General features: G+C 44.5%; 1 protein-coding gene across 1 annotated transcript in view; it reads left to right on the top strand.

Annotated features, from left to right (window-relative positions):
• TBX20 (T-box transcription factor 20) overlaps nt 1–24702 on the top strand; it is a 40445-nt gene that overhangs the window by 841 nt on the left and 14902 nt on the right. Inside the window, exons 2-6 of the mRNA XM_074150211.1 lie at nt 1558–1792; nt 3213–3377; nt 8977–9085; nt 15185–15343; nt 19024–19100. Coding sequence (XP_074006312.1) covers nt 1558–1792; nt 3213–3377; nt 8977–9085; nt 15185–15343; nt 19024–19100 — 745 coding nt within the window. The remainder of the gene's footprint in view (nt 1–1557; nt 1793–3212; nt 3378–8976; nt 9086–15184; nt 15344–19023; nt 19101–24702) is intronic.

The raw sequence follows: 24702 nt of genomic DNA, 5'->3' as shown, positions 1-24702 counted from the left end.
GGGACGCGATTTCGCTTCTATTCCGTTGCCTCCATTCACGTTCCCGAAGGCTTTTAAAAAACATTAGCAGCTTTTTCCCTCCTCCCCCCTTCGTTTTCTGCGACTCGCATGTATCCAAGAGTTGGCAGAAAACTTAAAAATAAAAAAAAAAAAGGAAAAAAAAGAAAAAAAAAAACCCAAACAAACCCAAAAAACCAAATCAAAACGTATTAAGTTTTCAGGGCGCCAATGAACCAGTTTACATTCAATCTCGTAAGAATTTGGAAAAGGCAGCTCTCTTGGCGCCTGCTCCGTCTGATCAAGACTCCCCATAGTCCAAGGGCTTCCTCGTAAACTTTATTTTTCAGTCCGGTGATAACGTAGGCCGGGAATGTTGTAGCATTTCCGTTTGATAGATTTACACCGTTAAACGTAGCTAGTTTTTTTTTATTATTATTTATTAATATTTTTTTTTCCTGAAAAATCTCGTACTATTACTTTTTTCAATTTTTTTTTTGTTTTGTTTTTTTTTTTTAACTCCTTGCCCCGCACCATTCGGTTAGAAATAGAAAGGAAACGACTGCCCGTAACCCGCCTTCTATTTAACGGGAGATGTGGGTGAAATCCTTCTCCGCAGGGACAGGGCGCCTTCGTCGCCTCCCGTTCCTTGGCGCCGGGCGGCGGATCCTCCGCAGGGGGACCCGCGGTAGAGCCCGCCCCCCCCCCCCCCCCGGGTCAGCCCCGCTCCCCCCCGTCCTCTCCTTCGGCCACCGAAGCCCCTAGAGCCGCCCCGGGGCTCGCAGGGTCGGGGGGCTGGAGGTCGGCGGGAGCGCTCCGCGCTGCTGCCGCAACCCGCTCAGGTTGCGCGGTCTCCCGCGGCTTCCCCTGGAGCCTGTTCCTCCGCCGCGGCGTGTTCGGCCGGGAGGGAGGGCAGACCCGGCTTACCGGGAAGGCGAGCTCGCTGCCGGCACCGAGTTAGCGTTAGGAGCCGCCGAGGAAGCGCGGAGCCTGCGCGGGGGCTCTTTCTGTGTTACGCGCTCTGCCAGGGGCGCAATTTAGGAGCGGCCGCCCGCGCTCCCCGCAGCACGACCCCCAGCCCCCGGAGACCAAACGCTCCCGTTTTAATGAGAATTAGTGCCCTTTCCGTGGAAACCCCTCGGTTGGCAAGGGGGATCAGCGCGCAAAGGCCCGCCCTGGCCCTCCGCGCCCCGCGGAGCGGGTAGGAACCGGGCAAGCGGTATCGTGCGCCGCTCCGGCCTCTCCCCGCGGCTCATCTCCGAAAATCACCATCCCTGCCCTCAAATGATGAGCTGCCGCGGGAGGAACGGCGCGGATCGGGGTGATGGGGGGGGGTACTGGACCTACTGGACCCACTGGACCCAAGCGGGGACAGCTGAACGAGAAATGCATGTTTTTTGGTTTTTTTTTTGTTTTTTTTTTTTTTTTTTTAAATAGTTTTCCTCGGCGGTTGCCCCGTCCCGGCTGAATCCCCTCTCTTTCTCTTGTCTTTTTTATTTTTATTTTTATTTTAAATTTATTTTTATTTATTTTCTTTTTATTCCTCCCCAAACCCTGCAGAACAATTCGTTGAGAAATCCTCTTGCGCCCAGTCTTTGAGTGACTTATCCAGCCTGGACCCTCACGGGGATTTTAGCGCCAGCCCTTCATCCCTGTGCACCGAGCCCCTCATCCCCACCACCCCCATCATCCCCAGCGAGGAGATGGCCAAAATCTCCTGCAGCCTGGAGACCAAAGAGCTCTGGGACAAATTCCACGAGCTGGGGACCGAGATGATCATCACGAAATCCGGGAGGTAAGGCTGGGCACCCCCGGGGAGCTCCCTAAAAATGGCTTTTTTTTTTTGGGGGGGGGGGGGGAGGAAGGCAAAACAAATAAAACCCCCTCATAGGTTTTATTTTGGGGAAGCAGCACGGATGAGGCTAAAGGGAAGAGGAGGAGGAGGAGGAGGAGGAGGGTGAAGCCCCTTAATTGCCACCGCGCTGTTGATGATCAGCAGCCCCTCGGGCGGGCTCAGGCCGGGGCTGAGCAGCGCGGTGCGATGCGCGGTGAGGTGCGGTGCCGGCTGAAATCAACCCCGGGGTGGTGGTGATGGTGGTCGTGGTGGTGGTGGTGGTGGTGGTGGGGGAATCCCGGCGGCTGGGGAGAAGTATCCTTTCCCTAATAATTTCCTCTGTGGCTAAAAGCTCCTTGGTGCCACGCAGTGATTTTTGCGGAGCCGGGCGGGTGTAGTCTCGGGGAAATAATTCTATCGGGGTTTGGTTCGGTTGGATTTGCTGTTTTTTTGTTTTGTTTTTTTTTTCCCCGTCTCTGTTGCAAATAATGTGCAAAAAGGAGTCCCAGGCTTTTCTCGTCACCTCAAACCGTGCCGCTTCTTCAGTAAAGCTTCTGGGGTTCGGGGCAGTCAAAAATGCAGTCTGCTGGAGCCACATGTCTTCTCGGGTTTTGCAATCCCCAAAGTTACTTGTTGTTAATGTATGATGATTTTCATTTTTATTTTTCTAACTAGCTAGCTCTACCGATGTTTTTTAAAAAAAAAAATACACTGCACTCTACCGGTGTTTTAAAAAAAATAATAAAAAATAGTCCGTATAAATACCTGCTATTTTAAGTTTAAAATTTCAAACCGTTCAGAGTTATTTATTTCTGGTCTACGGCACAACCTTCCATTTTCAAGTTGCGTTTTGCCCAAATTCAAGTGAAGAATGGAAAAGTTTAGTTTTGAAAACTCCTCTCGGAAATACTGTGAGCGGGCTGAAAAGAACAGGCATCTAAAATATGTGAGAATATTAACAGAAATAAGTTCTGCACTATTTCCCTAACACCAGTACAGATCCCATTAAAAAAAAAAAAAAAAAAAAAATCATCAATGTTTCTAAGGACTTATGCGCTTTAGGTACAATTATCTTCTGAAATTTTTGCGTACTTTTAACTAACAGGCAAAAGTACGTTTCTCTCTTACTTTTTTTACTTTTACCATTTTTTCTTTTTGCTTCCAAAAACTCGTTCTGATTTCAAGCTGCTCTTTCTGTGTATATTAGAGAGACACAGGATTTAACTTGTATCATGCTGAAGCAGAATCAATAGATGCTTTAATTTTATTTTTTTTTTTTCAGGTGGTTAAAGTAGAATTCTTGCTTTTAGCAGCTTTACAGAAACTGTCTCCTTTCTGTTCTCCAGACGTGTATTTATTTTCTGATTTGCCTTTATTTCAGGAGAATGTTTCCTACTATCAGGGTTTCCTTCTCGGGAGTGGATCCTGAAGCCAAGTACATTGTGTTAATGGATATAGTTCCTGTGGACAATAAAAGATATAGATATGCCTACCACAGGTCTTCCTGGTTAGTGGCTGGAAAAGCTGACCCTCCACTCCCTGCAAGGTTTGTAGATTTTACCTCTGGCCTTTCTTTTATTTTGCTTCCCTTTTTTTCCTCCCCTTTTTTTTTTTTTTTTTTTCCTCGAGAAATTCCTGCTATTAATCATTCCATGCTGTTCGCAAACAGTAGTCTGAGAATTCGAGTCTGTGCTCCACAAAGTTGATTGCAAAACTCTGATTAACTTCCGTGATGCAGAATCGGGCCTCGAATCTCCGCTCGAGGTGTGATTTATACTGGATGTTCCAAGGTGTGCAGGATTTGGCTAAAGGCTCTTTTATATATACATTTTTTTTTAAGTGAAGTTTGCCTCAATTCAGATAAGAAATCTTAAAGAAAAAAAAAAAGTAAAAAATACTGATTTGTCTCTTGGGTTTGCCCCTCCCTGGCATTTGACCTCATAATTTAAAGCAATTTAAAGCAAAAGTCCATGTAGAAATACTACCTTACAGTTCAATGCTGACTATGCTTGATAACATATCCAGTGCTTAGTAACCAATAATTTGACTTTAGTTGTCTCTTAGATAACAGGCAAAGTATGGGTCAATTCTACAGCACAGATATATTTGTTGTTGAGAAGTCATTACATTCTCTGAGACTTTAGAAAAAAGAAAAATCAAGTAAATTTTCCCCCCCTTTTCTATACAGAAATAAAATGCTGTAAAAAAAAAAATAAAAAAAAATTATTTTCTAAAATCATTCTCTTAATGTAATTAATGACTGGCTTCTTCCAGCACCGTGAGGCTGTGGCTGCAGCACTAGGCTGCACCGTAGGAGCGTGCTTCAGTGGAGACCCACGCTTCATTGCCTTCAGCCCAGCACTTCAGGACATACTTAAGTCCCCAGGTTCAGTAAGACCGAAGCACATGTCGAACGGCTTTGCTGAGTCAGAGCTAGAGATATGGAAATAACCTGGATGCTTCTCTGGCTTCAAAGAAACTTTCCGTGGAGGGCTCCGTGCAGGCACACAGATCCGCTCCAGGTGGCTTAGCCCGGGGTTAGGAACTTGCTTATTATAGAGCCAGAAATTAGTAGCAAAACACAAGAAATGGAGGCACATTTTTGTGTGTGAGTGAGTATAGGGGCCAAATCCTGCAGGCTTTCCTCGTATAAATAGTTCGGCTGAAATCCTGCTGACTGCTGATCTCTGGAAGGCGGCTCAGGGAAGTAAACAAACAAAAAAGCGTATGCAGAGAAGCTGTGATTAAAGACAGCAACCTAGGAGTTATGTCGGCTTTGTTTTCAGGGCCAAAAACTTCTTCTTGCAATGTGGTTAACGTCTGAGGGCTTCATTTGACGTATTGTAATGGGCACTGATCAAAATCCAAAGGAAAAAAAAAAAAAACCAAACGGATTCTGCTCCAAAAGAGTCAGCATCAAAAGAAGAAATAAGGGAAGGACAGAAATAGTTTTAAGGCACGGTTCTCCCCTTCTTATTTTTCTGCTCAAGTGCTTTTTGGGATACCTTTAAATAGGCAGCTAATTCACACTATCCAGCATAGACTAGTCCAATGAGGAAATACAGGAGATTGATGCTTGGGATAATTAGCCACTGCCCTACTGACTGTTTTAGAGCTGAGGTCAAACCTTCTTGGAGTTTAATATTTATGATCATCGCATTGCGGTAGCTCTGCAAGGTCCCCACCGGGTCAGTGCCCCTTTGTGCAAATGTACACCTGTGCTGTTTCATTTTCCAGCATGTTTTCAGGATGTTTTTCCCCTACGTGCAAGCACGTCCCTTTCCATTTACATTTTCGAGATGCTTAACCAAAAGACCAGTGATGGTAGCACAGGCACGGATTACTTTTTCTCTGTATGAACGCTACTTAAATAGACATTTATGCACTCTCTCCTTCTTACGCTCCTGTTTGGTGAGAAAAAGCATGTCAAGAGGCTCAGTTTGCATTACTAGGGCTTTTTCTACAGTGCTGATGTATTTTTGAGGAGGGAAGCCTCAGTCTTGCTCAAGCAGATTAATAAATAGTACTCCCCTCATCGCGGAACTGCTTTGGTCCTGTCCCAGTTACAGGAGCCCTTAGTGAAGTTATCATTCATGATTTTCTTGTCCTCCAAACGCATGGTTTTAGCTCTCCTTACTTGAGCAGTGTCAACGAGGGGCATGGGCTTGTTGAGCGGCTGGGTGCTGGTACCCAGGTGTTAAGTCCTCCCTGCCCATCACTACTGGCATCCGCATAAGCACAACAGCGTCAGAGCATTACTTAGGAGTCACGTTATGCACAGATGTAAGACTTTGCAGGATCCAACCCGTTAGATGTTTCGTTCTTTCCATTGTAAAAATAACTTTCAATGCTAAGACAACTTCTTTTTTTTTTTTTTTTTTTCTTTTTTTCCCTCCCCAAAATTAATAAGTGTTCTGTGATTCTGTTTGAAAGATTAGCCCTTCAGGGAACTTTCTACAAAACCCTGTCTTCCTGCTGTCAACATTTAAGACAAGTTTACGTTGCAACGAACACTTAAATAAAAATACTTTTCGGAGAGTCTTTTGTAAATCTTCTGAAGTGCTATCTGAGGATAGAATTCCGATGTGCTATTTTTATGTTTGTTCTTCCAAATTGCTAAGACTGTGTGAAACACCAGTTTAATAAGTTTCAGCATGTGCCTTTGTTCGCTCTTCTTCCTTTTTCACCTCCTTTCTGTCTTTTTTTTTTTAATTCTTTTTTTTTTTTTTTTTACCGTGTTTGGCTACAATCACTTGTTTAACGAAGTTACAGTCTTTACACGCTTACAGAGGGCTCTAGGTAGGAGACCTTTAAAAGGTATTACATTTTGCAAATTATTTGAGCCATTGAGGTAACTCGAAGCAGCACACACAGGTCTTGCAGGACTAGACCAACTGTTAAACTAAATAGGAGAGCGGTGTCGCATTCCAAAATAGGCAAGAAGGAAGCAGTATCCAAACCTCGCATATATCATGAAACATTATATACCTCGGAGCAGATTCACATCCTAATGTGGCTTCTAAAGCCTTTATGAACTGGAGCGAGCAGCCCCTGGTATCTGGTTGGCCTTTAGGCAGCACAGCCAGGCCAAACTTCTGGGTGAGCCTCCTGTGCTGGAATGTGCACGTTTAGTTCTCTAACCCGTTTGCCTGTGCGTGCTCGTGGTCTTGTTGACTTCTTCTTCAGAAGGTGATTTGTCTGGTTTTGAACTCTCTTCTCCAAGGTGTATAAGCTCAGGCTGTAGAAATGAGCAGATGGGTGTAGTTCAGCAGGTGGAACCACATGTTGCAATGGGATTGATGGCGTGTAGCAAATCGGTAAAGAACAGCAAGGTCTATTAATGAGAGAGTTGGGGCTGTTCAGCCTGGAGAAGAGAAGGCTCCGGGGAGACCTTATAACGGCCTTCCAGTACCTGAAGGGGGCTACAGGAGAGATGGGGAGGGACTCTTTATCAGGGAGTGGAGCCATAGGACGAGGGGTAATGGTTTTAAACTGAAAGAGGGGAGATTTAGATGAGATACTAGAAAAAAATTCTTTACTGTGAGGGTGGTGAGACCCTGGAACAGGTTGCCCAGAGAAGCTGTGGCTGCCCCATCCCTGGAGGGGTTCAAGGCCAGGCTGGATGGGGCTTTGAGCAACCTGGTCTGGTGGGAGGTGTCCCTGCCCATGGCAGGGGGGTTGGAACTGGGTGATTTTCAAGGTCCCTTCCAACCCAAACCATTCTATGATTTATGCAACCAATATTCAGGTGCTGATCCTTCCGTGACTTTCCCATTAGTGCTCTGCTAATATCCAGGCACTTCATAGTTTGAAAGCAGTGCCAAAGCATTGACCACCGATGGTGTAAAGCAAATTGTGCTCAGAGGTGAAGATCTTTGCTCACTCCCCAGCACATATTTGAAATAGCTTGGCTTTTTGGTCTCAATTAGCCAAACCTTGCAGAACCTGACACTCTGCGATCACAGTAAACGTTATTAGCTATCCAGACATACAAAATTAGGAGTGAGACTCAAAAAAAAAAAATTAAAAAAAAAATCACAAGACTGGCTGAAAAGTTGCAGGATATGTTTGGGACTCTTTGTGTTTGTCCTAAAGATTGAGATCTTCACACTTCTTTTAGAGGAAGGCAGAGTTAATTTCCATGAGAGGTAAAATTCTTTTGACATAACAAGGTTCCAGGTCTTGGCTTTTCAGATACATCGGTATTTTTCATGAGGCTTGCAGCGCAATCAGCAGTCGGTAGCAGTGAGGATGCCTGCGTGCTCGGGATATTGTATTGCAACGGAAACCCCAGCTCAGCGTCCCTCCTGTGGACGTAGCTATACCAGCCAAGCTGTGCTTCCGATCAACCCAAGGAAAAATCTCTGCACATCTGAAGCGAACTGTGCTGGTAAAACTTTTAATTTCGCCGTGCCTTGGGGATTCTGCTGGCAAAAATGGAGAGTGCAGGATCAAACCTCCTTCCTCGTCGAGCAAGAGAGCTGTGCTCCCTGGAGTCTTTCGTACGGGCATTCCTTGATTGGGGACCAGCGTAGGCTATCAGAGAGCTACACCCCATTGCTTAGTGGTTTTTCCATTCTCCCCTTGCCTCAGCAAAATCGTAGCTCAACAACAACAACAACAACTGTTTATCTTTATAACCCAGCGTCTCAGCGCTGGCCCGCTCCCCCAGTGGAAGAAATCCGTCTGTGGGGCCAAAGACATCACCCAAAATGAGCTGGTTATCACTGCCCTCAGCAGTGATAACCAACAACAACAGGTCTGTTTTGCACTAGCTGAAGGTCTAGTTCAGCTCTTAATTCACTATCAGAAAATAACATTTGGGTTAAATAATTTTCAGCAATATGTTATTCCTATAAAATATTTCTTTTTTTTTTTTTTTAAAATAGACTGGCACTTATAATTAGTCTGGTCGTAATGTCTATATTATTGTATCTACGTATCTTCTAGGCTTCCTTTTCTCCTGCTTAACTTCCCTAGTGGTGGATTGTTAATTACAGAGCTGCAATTAATTTTTTTCGTGTCAGACCACTGTGCTGGACATCTTATAAACAGACGTCACGACAGCTAACATGTGATCCAGTGCAGGTTAAAATCATTATCATGGCTTAATGTTACATATAAAGAAAAATGCATTTTTATCTACATTCCCCCATTATCTCTCTAATGACACCATGTTTTTTCTCTCAGAGCTGTAGTCATTGTTATTTTAAGTGCTTGTTAGTACAGCTGTGGGGAAAGACAAGATCAATTTTTCATTTGGGAAAAGACGCAATGCCAAATGTTAATGTCTCCGTTTTAGATAACTAGATAAAATAACAGGTATGGTTAGAGAGCAATCTAGCACTTGGACATGGGAGTCTTCGTTAGGTTCCAGTGAATTAAACAACTCAAGTCATCTGCTTTACTGTCCTTCATTAATGGTTGTATTTCAGGCATTCATTAATTTGGGGGAGACTGTCTGTGTCTTGTTCGAGTAGCAGCTCTGTATTACCCTAAGCTCTCAGGAAACGCATGTCTGTGAAACCACCACGTGTCCCGAAAGCAAGATATTACGGGCTTTTTAATTTCATATGGAGGTGGTGCCCGCGCACAAGCCAAGAGGTGAGATTTTTATGAGCAGGCCTTTTCCCTGTGTTTTTCAGGTTGTACGTTCACCCTGACTCCCCGTTCACGGGAGAGCAACTGCTGAAGCAGATGGTGTCCTTCGAAAAAGTCAAACTCACCAATAATGAGCTGGATCAGCACGGCCATGTGAGTAGACCTCCTGGTGGGAAAGGGTAAAGGAACCACAACAAGGGAATCGCTCGCCTGTACCACAGGACTAAGCTTGTGGGAGAGAGACCACAATGGGGAATGGCTGCCGTGGCCCCCATGTTACACCTTTCTGGGCCAGCCCTTCCTGTTGCAGTGGAGGAGGACATTGTGTGAAGCTTAAACATGTTGGGTTTTAATCTCTGTTGTAGAGGAACAGGTGACTTCAGAAATCAGGGGTTTTGACCTTACATAAGGTAGAGCCCAGGCCAACGCAAGTGTTCACAGAATGTTGGAAGGGACCTCTGGAGATCATCTAGTCCAACCCCCTGCCAAAGCAGGTCCACCCAGAGCTGGTTGCACAGGAACGTGTCCAGGAGGGTTTGAATGTCTCCAGAGAAGGAGACTCCACCACCTCTCTGCGCAGCCTCTTCCAGAGCTCTGCCACCCTCACAGGAAAGAAGCTCCTCCTCATGTTTAGATGGAACTTCTTATGTTCCAGTTTGTGCCCGTTTCCTCTTGTCCTGTCCCTGGGCACCACTGAAAAAAGACTGGCCCCATCCTCCTGACACCCACCCTTTAAGTATTTGTAGGCATTGATCAGATCCCCCCTCAGTCTTCTCTTCTCCAGACTAAAAAGACCCAAGCCCTTCAGCCTTTCCTTGTAAGAGAGATGTTCTAGACCCCTCATCATCTTCACAGCCCTCTGCTGTACCCTCTCCAGCAGTTCCCTGTCCTTCTTGAACTGGGGAGCCCAGAACTGGACACAGTGCTCCAGATGTGGCCTTACCAGGGTAGAGTAGAGGGGGAGGATGACCTCCCTTGACCTACCGCTATCAGAGGGAGAATATCGGCGACAAGTCCAGGGTGGAGTTGAGCATCAAAGTGAAGAAGAGAAGGGAGGCAGGTGATCTTTTTGTCATGCTTCTGCCCACATTTTGCTGTGACTTGGCAGTATGCTCTGCCACGTGCACTGGCCAGCAAGCTCACACTCTCTTCCATGTGTGCTTGGAAGCTCCCTCTTGTTACAGGCAACCTGTTAGGTTTAGGACCATCAATAAGAACTCTTGTACATCATCAGTAAGAACTTCCAGAGTCAGCGCAGCATGGGCACAGAGTTGGCAGAAAATAGTGATGTGACATCAAAGCAAGGGCTATTGAATTATAAAAACTAGTGTGCCTCAGTTGCCCATGAAATAACTGTAGGCTACATGCAAGTCAAAGTGCCACAGGGTGGACCTGGGCCTCTATAGGAGACAGGTCCCAGATCTGATTGGTACCAGACTGTTGTCACAAGCCCTGAGGTTGGAAGCTGGTAAATAGTATGCAGAACTGGTGGCCACGAGGTCCTGCTGCGCTGCATCAGCGGGGACAATGCCTTTAGCTACCTGACTCTCTAACGGCAGGTGGTAAGAAGGTGTCCTGTAACCTCCTGGAAAGTGCCCGTAAAGTGCAGAAACAGCTTGGTAGCACCCCCAAATTGCAAAGGAAGAGTTAAAAGCGTTGCCTCTGAGCTCGGTGGTGATGGCCGAAGGGGCAGGGGGACAGATCTAAAAGGGTTGTTGGCTGAGAACAGGGCAGTTAAGAAGAATGAGCATAAAGGCAGTGTTAGTAAATGAGGTGTCAGGAAGAGAGGAATGATTTTGAACTCTGAAGCACGTGTAGGGGTAACTAACCTGTAAAGCTGAATAATTGTGGCATACACGGTTTCTGAAATCCCTCCCCTAGTGTGGAGTTTTTTTGCCTTTTCGGACTCTGTGAGACAGTGGCCGTTCGTCTGAGCTGCATTCTGCACAAATGTTTCTCAGCTGAAAGATAGTTCTTACTCATTTCAAGACCTAAAAATTGAACCACAGCCATGATCACTTAAAATACATCCTGGAAACAGCGACAAAAAAAGCTTTTTTTTTTTTTTAAAAAAAAAAAAAAAAAAAAAAAAAAGAAAGCCCAGATAGATAACTTTTGTAAAGTCTGTCCGTGGGCATATTTTTCTTGAATTTGGTTCCCGCTGTTGCTCCCTCCTGACTAGCAGAGCATGCCTTCTTTTTTTCTCCTCTCTTTTATTTCATAACGTGCAGAAGGGCAAAGCTGAAGATTTGTGGGCTCTATCACCGAGTGATGATAGAGCAGTATACGCGCGCATTTAAAAAGGAGCATTTTTCATCATAAGAGGGGCCATGTGTGCCTCTAATAAAGCGCTCGCAGCAGTATATTGCAAACTAGTTAGGAGCGGTGCAGTTCCCAGAAGCCCAGATGAGTATGAAGAAGAAGTCGGTCTGAGGAGCTGTCGGGAACAGAGACATGTAGCAGAGCAAGAAGACGTAATCGTCTCGGATACAGGCAGTGGGAGAAAATGATCCATAGCGTTTGAGATGCGGCCTCCTGATTAACTTTCCAAGAAGCAGCAGAGGTGGATCCCATTCTTTACGTGAAGGCTTTGGAGAGCCCAAGTCAATGGAAAGTTTCGCGTGTTCAGTGGAGAGTAAGCCCTGAAGGCTTGATCCTGGGTTGAGATTTGCGTGACAGGCGTTACGCCTTGGCGGAGCACTCCCTTTTTAATGTTTTGTAGGGTTTTTTTATGCTCCAAATTAAGGTGTCAGGTTTTATGTGCTGCCTTGTTGAAGCTATGTAAATACCAACCTTGGGTGATCAGTGGAATTAAGGAAAAAAATTCGTTCTTTAAGGAGGGCACACTGTGCCATGGCCAATGGCATTTCTGAGCTCCCGTGTACTAAGAGGAGGAGAGAATTGAAATGCGTCCCGAACCCTCTCCCTTCAGGTTGAAAGAGCCCTTCTTCACTGACAAGATCTTTTTAATTGACCTGCTAAAATCGTAGTTATGTTTGATAAGGCGTGTTGGTTCCTGAGGAAGTTTAAATGCATCATTTAGGTCATTAAAATGTTAGCTGTAGGTCGAGAAGCTGGTTCAAACCTTCTTCCAGTTTGTTCTAGTTGCTTGCTTTCTCTACCCTCCAGAAGACAGTTTGGATTGTTAAGGTAATGGTAGTGTTTTATTTGTAGGGTGGTTCATTTCCTGAAAAGGAATCTGAAGAGAAGAGAGGCATTTGTTTGTTCCGGCATTTGTTTGTTCCAGCATTTGTTCATTTTCTCCTATTCTGAGACTTTTGGAGCTCGTAAGCATCTCTGCTTGGTGCATCTTCAGCAGCGTGCATAGCCCCGTAGCCATGTACGTGTTCTCCCCGAGCATCAGGCAGAAGGCTTATCTCTGTGTGCATGACATACAGCTTGCTCCATGGAAACACTTTCAGATATCTTTACCAGAGGAAGGAAATGGTTCCTGTCTATGGATTTTTACAGTCAAGCCAGTAATTCCCATTTTTCTGGTTGTGGAACATTTATGAATGTGATCTTTTCTTCCAGATTTCTAGTGATATTTTTTCACAGAGACTGCTTCTTTTTGGACTTTTGGTTGCACTTGGGTGGGGTAGCGACATTTCTGGTTTATGGTGAGGTGAACCATGAGTGTATACATTATCGTAATTGCTTTTCTGGCTCTTATGATAGCAAAACGCAAACACGTGAATGTTTGTGAAAGCAAACACGAAGGTGTGAACGTGGCCAACAAGTAACTGTGAAAGTAGGGGTTTCAGAATACCCAGAAGGAGTTACGCCCAGGGTTTTTGTTTTTTTTCTTTTTCTGAGGTCAACCTGGCAGAAGTTAGGAACCTCCATGCTTTTGGAAAGCAAACTTTGCCTGGTAACACTCTTCTTCAGTGAATGTGGAAGCTGCATAGTTCCTGAATTCAGGGATTTCACAGCTGGCATCCAGATTGCCTCTGGTGACCGGTCTGTAGTCAGTGGCAGCCAGATGCCTACAAACCTGCCTGAACTTACAACAAGCAGGATCCTGTAAGGATGGATCCTGGTCACCTCCCCTGCCAGAGGCTGTCAGCACAAAGGCAGATGAGGTGGCTGGGGGGCCTGTGAACACACTCTGCTGCCCGTATGTGTGTGCCAGGGGGCTGCCATAAGTATATGTGCGCTTGATATTTCTCTCTGGGCACACCAGTACGAGTGTGCAGAGCTGGCATCAGGGATTTTCGGATAGCTACACCATGCAGGAAGGGGACTGCTTGGACTTTGAGACCACCGTTGGGTGCACCCTGCATATCTAACTCCCTTCAGTTGTTTTGATGGTTATAAGAAGATGCATGGATATTAAGAGGTATCTTTGTGCAGTGTCCTTCTGACTTCAGTATCAGCAGACTGTGTGGGGATGCAGACAGAGCACTTCACACACAGACCCTCACAAAAAGGAAATAGTGACCTTAACCACGGCCATGGGTCTCTTGTGACCTCCAGGCTGCATTCAGTACTTGTTTTGTACCTGAACAGCCCAACTTGCCTCTGGTGGGACCGCGTGGGTGGAGCATTGTGGCAGGGGGATGTTGTCCAAGTGCACTTTCGGTTTCGGAAAACTTCCATAAAGGATTACGTGGTCTTGTTTGAGAAACTGAGTTTCCTTATCACAGTCTGCATTCACGGAGGAGTGAAGGGAAAGGGCACGTGTGGGAGCTGGTCTGTTGCAGCCCTTTCCTCCTCCCGCTCGGCTGCTGCTCAGATGCAATGCCTCGGCGTGGATAATGTGGCCATGAAAGGCAATGGGAAGCGTCGAGCCCCGTGGGCTAAGCCCTCAGTAAGCTCATCACCATCCACACATTGTTCTTCAAAATGTCTTTTCCAGCTGCTTAGAGCAGCCCAAATGGCTAGGCTGGTAAGGCAGCATCTTACCAAGAGAGGGAGATGTGCCGAAGACAGTAACTGCAAGGTCCGTGGCTGGGGTGTGTGTGCATATATAAAGCAGTAAAGTGATTTGAGAGAGACCTCGAGTTAGCAAAACCAGACGTGCAAAACTTTCAGGACGATGGTTCCCCATCCCTGCAATGACTGCGTGCCCCTCCCAAAGGCACAGTGCGAGCCGTGGCAATATTTGGCCCCGAAGGAGCAGCGAAGAGGACGCTGGTGGGAATTTCAGCCGCGACACCAGTCGTCTCTAAGCTCCCCCCCTCCAATGCAGTGTGCAACCTTCCTTACTGACTGAGTTAGCATGAAATACTGCACCGTTTCAGCTGGAGTTAACGCCTCCCGAGGAATGTGCATTAGCTATTCCAGATGTACAGCGCTGGCTGCAGCGTCCTTACGGCCCCTGCAAAATAGAACCACCCACACCATTGCCAATTTCGTCTTGTGACTGTGATTATACCCAAAACAAGGACTGGTGTGAGCTGGGCTCTGTATTTAATTCCTCTTATATTGCAATGCTGTGGTTAGAGGCAGCCCAACAGGCCTCCGGCCGGTGGTAGCTGAAGCAAGTGGGACTCTCGGTTTGGCTCCAGCGAGTGTTGAAATTAGTTAGTTGGTACATTAGGTTTAGAATTATTTTGGAAACTCATGAACAATTATTAAGGAGGATAAAATGGCAGAACTGGTCATTTTGGGGGTTCTGTACTTGTTCCCCTCCTTGCTCCCTTGCTCTCATTTTTGGTTGTCTGCAGTGAAGAGCATCAGTGGTTTGCTTTAAAGGTTTGCTGCTGTAAAAGGATCTGGGGAGTTTTATTTTTGGTCAGTTGGTTTGTGTTGCTGGTGGTGGTTTTTTGGTTGGGTTTTATTTTTTTTCCTTTTTTTTTTTTTTTTTTTTTTTGTGGAATTCCTGGCTGTTTTCATTCTGCACCTGCCCATTTTTGCAAGTGTGGGTTCTCGGTGATGGGCTTTCCAGAGTGATGTATTTGCACTTGCAGCTGACACCTGCAAACTGGGGCACAGGCTAACAATAACAAGCCCTGTATGTAAAACACCTCACCTGGAGGAACAGGTATTTATGCTTCAAGAAACACGTGCTCGCCAGTGGTGTAGGCGTGAAAAGGAAACCAGCCACTGGGCTGCCCGCTTTTCCAGCTTCGTTTTCTGGAACTGCCCAAAGGAGTTGGAGACTTTGCTCTGAAAATCAACTAGTTAGATTTTTAGATGTCTCCCCCTGCAGTATTAACTAGATCTTTTTTCTCCCCTGTGGTTCTGCAGCACTTCAAGGGTCCTGTTAACCTTCCTCTCAGGACGGTGCCTTCTCACTCTTTCTTGCAGATCATTTTGAACTCCATGCACAAATACCAGCCGAGGGTCCACATTATTAAGAAGAAGGATCACACGGCTTCTTTGCTAAATCTGAAATCGGAAGAGTTCAGGACATTTATCTTTCCAGAGACAGTTTTTACAGCTGTTACCGCCTACCAGAATCAATTGGTGAGTACGGTTGCCAATTTCCATGGATTTAACTAAATCCTACCCTGCTGAAAACTCCCTTTTCTCCCAGTCTAAACTAGGAAACTGTCTGATATAACCTACCTTTCCATGCTAATGTCTGGAGTGACCTTGCCCAACCTAATTCATATTCAGGAGTAATTCTTATGTATTACGGGTAGTACTACTAACTTCAAAGGGACATAAGGATTATTCATGGAAGTAAAGATGACATGAAAGAGGCTTTCATTTGTCTCCTCCCCCTGTCTATACAAAGCTGTTTGCGTATTATCATTTAGTCCTTTCTAATTATAGCTCGTTAAGGAACTGTTCTTATTTACGGTGATCTTTCACACCATGAGCAATTAGCTGAGAGATATTGTTTTGCACATGATGATTTCAAGGGCTTAAAAAGTTGACTAATTAAGCTGTAAAGCTCAAACGTAAGGGAAATCACTCAGAGATATGCTTTTCAGAGGCTGCCCAGATTACATCCAGATGTCTGAATTTCAATTTGCATGCCAGTGAAGAAGATACACAAAATGGAGGAGATCATAACAATGGGTTGCTAATGAGTAATTTTAGGAAGTATATAAACAATCAGAGAGCAGAGGTTCTGCTTGACAGTGGATAAGGCTTTAATATTTAAGTCAGTGGAAATATGTTGTTGGCTTCAGTGCGATTCCGAGTGGTTTTTTAGGGGTTAATGACCACAGCACTTAAAAAAACAACCCTCTTTTCCCTCAAGTCAAGACAAATATAAGTACTATCCAAACATGTGGGCAGGCAGCATCACGGAGTCAACGTACCTGCTGGTTTATATAAAGAAGTCTGCATTTCTTATTAAGAAGCAAAAGTAATTAATTTCTAAATGCTATGATTAAAATGAAGCTACTGAATAGGGGGCCAAATAAGCTATGAAGGTAATAGTAGTAGTATTAAGTTGGTCCTTATGTTAGATTGCACATTGTGCTTTAAGGCTTTAATATCAGAGTATATTGATTTTCAACTCAGCTTTGTATCTGAATGCTGCAGAAAATTCATTCAGCACCTGGCAATCTCAAGAATATAATGTTTGGACAGGCAGTCAGGTTTTTGCATGTAACTTTCTGTAGAAACCAGCAAAATAGTAACAGCCATAAAACTAGGGAAACCTGGAATTTATTTCTGTAGGATGGATTTGTGTTTACCAACGATAGTTACACCAGAGATGTCTCTAAACTAACCTTCCCAAAGCACATACATTGAGTCCTGGAAAATTTCTCAATGGAACATCTCTGGAACCCCTAGAGGTTGATGCTGTCATTTTATTTATGACTAATGAAAATGGAGCCTTTTTTCATTTTTGCCATTTCTTTCAGAACTGTTTTAAGGAGGGGTTGATTACATTTCTGGAGGTTATTAGATAAAAGCTAAATACATTACACTTTCAACAAACTATCTCATAATTTAAGATTTAAAGGGCATGCATTTATTTAAACAGTCAAACCACTGCCACAGAGTTGAATTGTAGGTCAGATTTCATTTTAAAATGCTTTTTAGCAGATGTTCTCTGATTGTTTGTGAGACAGTCTCTCAGGAAAAATATGGCCATAAATGATTGTGAGTCTCATCTGGCTTCGGTGGATAGAAAAAGTTTCTCTTGTGATGTCATACCAAATCTTTAATATTAGGAAAATGGAAGTTTGATTGGTGAAAATACGCTCAAGAGATGAATAGATGTCCTTATTATTCTGCAGTGCAGTTGGCTCAGTGTGTTAGTGATCTAAGTCGATGGAACTAGTTAGAACTTGTCTTTGTTCAAGGTAGTTTTCGAAATGCTGCCCTGAAAACGTTTGCTCTACGTGAGGCACTAACCCGCCACTCTTCGCAATATCACCACAAGTCAAGGATATCTTCGGGATATCTTGGGAGTAGGATGAGGCAAGGTTCTGTGGTGAGGCTAGCGTTCAAGGTTGTTTCCATCGTTTGTACCTGCATGATGAGAACAGCCTCAAACCCTCAGCCAGCGCTGAGGTCCCATGCTACTTGACCAGCCCATGGGAACAACTGGGCGAGCCGTGTTGTCTCTTGCGTAGCGCCTCAAAGCAAGGACCTTCCCCAGAGAGCTCACCCCTGGACGGACCCGACACGCTGGGTGGGAAGGCAGCAGCCCAGGGGTGCAGTGGGTTTCCTGGGGCCGCAGAGCAGGTCGCTGGTAGCTGCTCAGCACAGCATTCATGTCCTGCAGACCTGCAATTAAATACTTAGATTTTGTCTTTGTAAGTCTGTCCCTGCCTCCCTGTTTCCCTCCCAGAAGACTTCTTTCTCAAAATGAAAAGTTGGGTTCAGTTCCCCTCCTCTTTTTTTTTCTTCTTTTTTTTTTCTTTTTTTCAATTTTTGGAAGAGAAGCCACCCTGTTTTGAAATACCTTTGCTTGATGAGAGCATTTGATTGTTTGAGGATTTGGCAAAGCTCCCTTTTCTTTCTGAGTTTCAAGGGCCAGCTATTAAAAATGAGGTTGTGGCCTCTGCAATATAGGCATTTTTTGAGGAAAGCCAGGTTGACATAGATGCTCAGTATGAAATGCTGAGAGCTGTTGATTTTCATGGGTTTCAGCTTGAGTTGGTTTCAGCATTCGCTGCCTTGTAGGACAGGTCCTGTGTTGTCCCTCGTCAAGCTCTAACTCTCACTTACAGTTTTATTTTTATTTCTTGGAAGAAGTATGGCTGGAAAATCTGAATATTATGACGATGCTTCAGGTTTTACTCACCAAATCTCATTTGGTTGGACAGGTAGAAAATTTCACAAGGGCAATGGCATATTTTTTTCCTGCTCTCAAAAAGCACGGTGGAAGCCTTCACCTACACCTGAAAAGTTTCACTGCAAAGTTAAGGGGAGCTCTTACGCTCTGGGGCAGAGGGACTCCTGATCAGTAGGTTACTCTGGCAGAATGGAAAGACTGGCAGGATGCACTGGGCAGGTTTGTAGCTGCATTTGAAGATGGGAGGAGAGTTTTGGTTGTAAGAGTTCTGTTTTTCCAGTGATGGTAGAAGACTGAAGTCAGTGATGGTTTTAACGACATTACACCTTTGACCCAGGCTCTGTCACTTTAAATCTGAGTTCTCCCCACATTTTTCCTCCCTCCTTCCTTTCCTCAGCCTCTTTCCCTGCAGAACCAGTTAAATTGCCCCTGTGTGATGGCTGGTGGGTCTGGCTGAGTTATTTGCATCCCAGTCAGGTGGGGCTGAACTGAAGCAATGCCTTCAGGTCTGTAGGCAGTGGCTCATAGCTTGGGCTCATGCTAGTTGATGTGCAGCTCCACCAACGAGGCCCCGATGTTAGCAGGGTGCTGTGCACTGCTCATGGAAAAGCCAACACGAGGCATGCTGTTAAAGTATTTGGAAGCAGTAACGATGTACCCAGAGCAGGAAGAACCCACCCACATAACATGAAGGCTAAGCCGGCTGTGCCTTTGGTCTTTCTATTGCCATAGGCATAATACACCCTACAATACACCCTGGTTTGCCTCCCCAGCTTTGCAGCATATCAAGAGTAGTGTGTGCGTGCACACACACACACACACACACGAGAGCACGGATAAAATTAGCAGTGAAGCCAGGAGGATGGATTGGTTAACACTTTGTACGCTGCAGCACCTCAACGCTATATTCATGTTGTGTTGCTCTTTTCTGTGTTTCCAGATAACCAAGTTGAAAATTGACAGCAACCCTTTTGCTAAAGGATTCCGGGACTCTTCCAGACTCACTGATATCGAGAGGTAATGGGGACATTCTGTTTACTTTCCATGCAGATAAGATAAAGACAAGAGAGAGTTTGTAGGAAAAGCGTCCTTTCAACTCCTGAGAAGCTATGCATTTTAATGTTATCTTGTTGCATGGAGTAAGCCTCCTTCATCTCTTTTAAAAATACTCATAAACTTTATGAAAAAAAGAGCTGTTTTGAGTTTTGACATCTGTTCCAGTTGGGGTCGATATATTTGTCGTCTTGAGGGGGCTTCTTGAAGGGGGAAGAAGGTCAGTTTTACAACTTCAGAATGAAAAGTTTTTTTCTTATCATGCCATTTAACCCTATTGAGGGCTGTGAATTGGGTCACTGGGAAACAAGGGCAGTGGTCCTGTGAAAAAACATCTTTATAGCTCCCCAATGCTCCACACAGTGGAAAAGAGAGAGGGGAGCTTCCCAAAATACACTTCAGCAGTCCCAGACACTGAAGTCAGCAATTATTGCCATCAGGACGAATCCCATAACTCCCACTCTGACGACAAAGATGCCATTTTTGTTTCACCAAAATTGTACTGCAGGCTGCATCAGGGGAAAGCTTTATCTGGAAACTGCTGAGGTTTGTGTGTGTACAGCTCATTATGAGCAACTGCTGCCATAGGGACAGAAGCATTAACCCACAGTTGAGTAGGAAATCAACTTCAATCTCTTGGTAGCCCTCCAGCACATCACATTTTAATGATATCGTGTCAAATATCTTGGCAAACAAAGCAAATTAAGCTGCCTGCATCCTTTAGGCTGGAAGAGGACTCGATGGAGATGGATATAGCGCATCCAAATTTTCCTGTGAGCACGCAGTCATGAAAGAAAGTTTGGAGAGGCCAAAACCCTCCTACGTGGGGTTATCCAGATGTATCTGTGCATCAGCTTTCACAGGGGACAAACTGCTCAATGAAGTCATATTCATACTGCTAGAGAAAGGCTTTACAGCACTTCAAAAGTATATCAGTCTAAGCAGGTATATGGCTGGGCTATAGCGGTGTATTTTATACCTTATTAGTGACTGGATCTTTAGTGATCCATTGAGTAATTGGGTGAAAGAACGGTAATTTGGGAATCAAGCTTATAGGCTGCAGCGCACATTTGCAAAGTTGTTAAAAAATGGCTTCCTAAGTGAAAGTCTTAGTTGAAAATGGGTAAAAAGAACAACGCAGATTTAATTAAAATAGCGCAGCCTGCTGTACTGACAAAGTATTAAGGTAAACAGCATCTAAAGCTCAGGTTTGTATGCAATAAATAGTCAATGAATGCTCTGTAGGAAGAGAAGAGACTTTGATTTTTCACATTTCAGTTTCCTTGTTTTACAAACAGGCGATATCTAATGACACAGCTCTGCAAGAGCTGAGAGAGTCTGAATAGATAAGCTGGGAGAAAAACTGAGTTACCTCTGTGCAGATGAACCAACTGTCATGGGGCGGGATAGGAAGGGAATTTTTTCCAGAGGACATCTTATTATAACAGCACATGGCATGGAGTCAGAAACGCTGAGCACAAACCGCAGTGCCCTTTTGTTTATTGATAAGTGTTAAGAACAGAGACTGAGCAAGGCAGCTTAGCCCAGGCACGAGTGCTGCCCCGAGAGATAAGGTAGCCAAATGTGAAGCCTACAATAAATACAAGAGACAGAATGTGGCGAGTACTGAAACGACGTTAAAACTCTGGATTTGAGATTCCCAGTTTGGGTCAGGTCTTATTTAGACTTAAATGGGGAATCTTAGGCCTGACCAGGGAACAACAATATTTAAAAAAATAAACCTTGTTGTACAACTCATCAGGCAATGAGATAGTAAAAGTGTAACACACAAGAGGACTGCTAAGACACTGCTTGACGATTTCCCGTTACCTGATACAGCCCAGAAATACCAAAGGTTTTATTCAGTTCCAACATTAAAATATCCAGGCAGATGAGAATATCACTCTCTAAGTGCCCACTGGTTCTACAGATTTCATCTCAGCGCCAGCAAAGTTGCTTACAGGAATCTAATACCAAGCACAAGAAACAGCAAAGTGAGATACGAGAACGGGAAGAATTTCTTGCCTGACGTTGGTTGTGACAGGTGTTACAGGACGTCGGTGGTACGTTGAATAGTACAGCATGACTCCTGCTCGTTCTAGTGGGAAACTTAGTTATTTCTATAAGATCATTGTCTGAGAAAAAAAAAAAAAACCTATTTATTTACCAGGGAAAAGACCATGCAGGCCAAATGCACATTTGCACAGCTCTTGAAAATTGAAGAGTTATTTAGGAGCTCTGAAAATACCTTCTGTGAGCTGTTTCCTAAGCAGGCCGGCATGGAGCACATGCATCCCTAATCTGGCAGCGCTGTGCCGTGGCCCTAATGGTCTCCTGTAAAGCATCCTGTGATGTTAGGGCCAAGAGAGCACTCATTTATCGTGAGTTCCAGCTTTTCCGAATGACCTAAGTAGCGTGAAAGTGTACAGAGCTTTGTATTTCATTTCCAGGTATTTAAGCCTGCTTTTTCCTAAACAGCCTTTGGGGAGGGAAACAAATCAGATCAATTGATCTTCAGAGACCTAAAGAAATTAAATTAGTCTGGAGTCAGTTACTGCACTAAACCATCCAGTAATTGGATTGCTCCTTGTAACTGATTGAAAACAGCCTCTATCTGTAACAATATAGGGAGCTTTTCTTTATAGTAGATCTGAGAGAAAAACACATCTTTTTATGACATGATGACAGAAATTGCACTTTTTTAACCTAATTGAATATGATTTTATAAATATGTGACTTTAACGATTTCAGGCTTCCCGTTTCAGATTTACGATCCCTGTGTAGGAAATTCAAGCTGCAAATAAATGCCTTTAGAATTAAGCTTGTTTGCACGATATGTGTTGGAGTTAAAATAATATATGTAAAGGTAGTGAAGTTTGTAAAATGGTAGAGGAGGTAGGCAACAGCAAAGCTATTGAAGTGCCTGTATTTTCTTTTGTTCCTGCCTAAATACCTTACAATGGTTTCCTTATACTCATAGCTATATAAGCAAGGCTTTCAACCGTTGAAAAAAAATCTTTGGTGAGTTTGGTATATACCAAATTTTCAGTAGGATGTGAGATGCCTTCCCCACCCAGCTCCTTCCATACATTACTTGTGGTAATCTATTTATGGTAATGGGGCAGACTTTTATCTGGGGCTACTGTGATTTAGATAAGTTGCCGATTCACCTTTTGATCTTTTTCATGTGGTATTTACATTTCCTCTATTATAGAAAGACTCCCACAGTGGTTGTGATTGCTAAATGTTCAGTTTTTCAGCAGTTGTCAGAATGTGCAGCTTAACATACCGTGGTGCTGACTACGGAATGCCAAATGCAGTAATGTGAATGAGCGCGGTCTTTTTTAATGGTAACCTTTGTGAGAAAGACTAACGCTGGTTTTCTGAGCAATTCACTCCGGAGATAGGCTTTAAGGGAGCATCTTTATGCTTCTGCTTAAGAAAAAACTGCCAAAGACATGAAGGATGCAAAATCAGAACCCAACACAATTTTTTAATCTTGAATTTATCTTTTGAGCTGTTATGAAGAACCAGCCTTTTAAAATAAATAGGTAAATAGATAAAACCATCACAATTAAATATCGTGCGAACAATCCAACGAAAAGGGTGATTATTTCAAGAATGTGAGTCAACAAAACTATTGAATTGTAAAAATGATCGAACAAGAACTGACAGATCATAACCACCATCTGAACGTTGCTTGTCTATTTAATCCATGATGTGATAAACGAGTTGGGGGGGGTGACCTTGCAACTGTTAGAGAGAGGTGAGGGTGCATACCCGTTTGCACAAGTCCAATGATGCTTTTGGGATGCTGATACATACTTCAAGAGGCAATATCTTGGGTAACGGCAGAGTGTGGCTGCACACCCAAGAAATTCTTAGGCAGAGAAAGAAAGGCTTGTGGGGTGGGGGAAGTAAGAAAGAGAGCTGCCACTCAGCATCCCAGCTGTATTTGCATGGGGGTCAGATACTGAATTTCCCCCTGAGGAACTTCAGGTCTGAGATGTGGAAATACATTGTATGAGCTTACAAGGCTGTAAGCGAAATGGATGCTAATACCTGGATACGGGCACTGCCCTGTTGTAGTAGCAGTCATGTGTGTGATGATGTGCTGCCCACAGCAGTCCTCTTCTTCCGTCCCTTCCCTGCTCACCCCACAGAGCTGCCTTCTTCCCCATTTCCACTTCTTACTGTTGGTCTAGTAGAACTTCCCTGACTCTGGAAAGCATGCTCTCAACATCCAGAAACATATTGTCTCTATGACCTACTCCAATCTCCATAGCTTTATCATAGTTCTCCTCTAACGAGTCAAACTCGCCAGCTGATCTTTTATCGTCAGCCAGTTCTCAGTCTGTGAATGTTGGCACGAGTCATGGGAGACCATCTCTGGTGTTTAGGCTGGGAGAAGAAGCGAAGTCCTGAGTTTAGGGAGAAACACCAGGGACTCCATTGCCTAAACACTTGGTATCTGGTGCCATTCCAGATGTGCTCAGGTTACTCCAGCCTCCAGCTGCTGCTCCAGAGGGGTAGGTGGACTGTCGATATTTTCTGTATCATCCCTTCTGTTGCAGAAGGCTTGGATGTCTTAAGACATCTAGAAAGCACTACTTGTGTACATTTAGACACCTGAAGCATTCCCTTCAAATCTGGTTCCTCCAACTCTGCCTACTGATAGCTGGGCCACTGTTCCTTTTCCCCAGCAGAAAACCCTCCATGCCAGCTAAAATCTCTTCAGTTCCCAAGCTTTTAAGCAGTCATACCCTGGCTCATTTTCCACTTAGGTATTCTGTTACCTATCTTTTTACTTGTGCATTTTTACTTTTTTTTTTTTTTTTTACAATTTTACATTTTTTACAAATTTTGCGTTTGTACATTTTTACTGTATAAAAATGCTTCATTTTGCTAGTGTTTTCCAATCACCTCATGCAGGTGTAGTGTGTGTATAAGGAGAGAGGATGATGTCAGATCAGACACCTGGTTTCCACCCCAGAAGAAGTTTTCCAGGGATTTCCCCCAGTCCCAGTTTCACTAGCCCTGCTCTGTTCTCACCTCTCACTAGCCCACCTGTTCTCGCTGCCTGCCTGGCAGTCAGAAATAGGTGGTTGCAGTCACTGGATGGAGTGGAGCTCTGTGGGACTGGCTATGTTAGAGTTAAGTGTGTCACTATATTTGGGGAAAAAAAGACACAGAGAAAGAGATTTGACATAATATTTGCAGGTGTGCGCAGGTCAGAGAAATGTAATTCTTTCTTTTTTCTTTTCCCCCCCTTTTTCCCCCCCTCTTTCCTCCCCTTCCCCCCCCCTTTCCCCCCCCTTTTCCCCCCCTTTTCCCCCCCTTTTCCCCCCTTTTTGCTCCCCTTTCCCTCCCCTTTCCCCCCTTCTCCCCTTCCCCCTCTTTTCTCCCCTTTTCCCCCCTTTCCCCCCCTTTTTCCCCCTTTTTCCCCCTTTTTCCCCCTTTTTCCCCCTTTTTCCCCCTTTTTCCCCCTTTTTCCCTCTTTTTCCCCCTTTTTCCCCCACCTTTTCCCCCCCTTTTTCTCCCTTCTTCCCCCCCTTTCTTTTCCTTT

The sequence above is a fragment of the Numenius arquata genome, chromosome 7 (assembly GCF_964106895.1).
Source record: "Numenius arquata chromosome 7, bNumArq3.hap1.1, whole genome shotgun sequence".
Taxonomy (NCBI): Eukaryota; Metazoa; Chordata; class Aves; order Charadriiformes; family Scolopacidae; genus Numenius; species Numenius arquata.
Note: the sequence above shows the minus strand (reverse complement) of the source record. Positions and strands in the feature narration are given on the sequence as shown.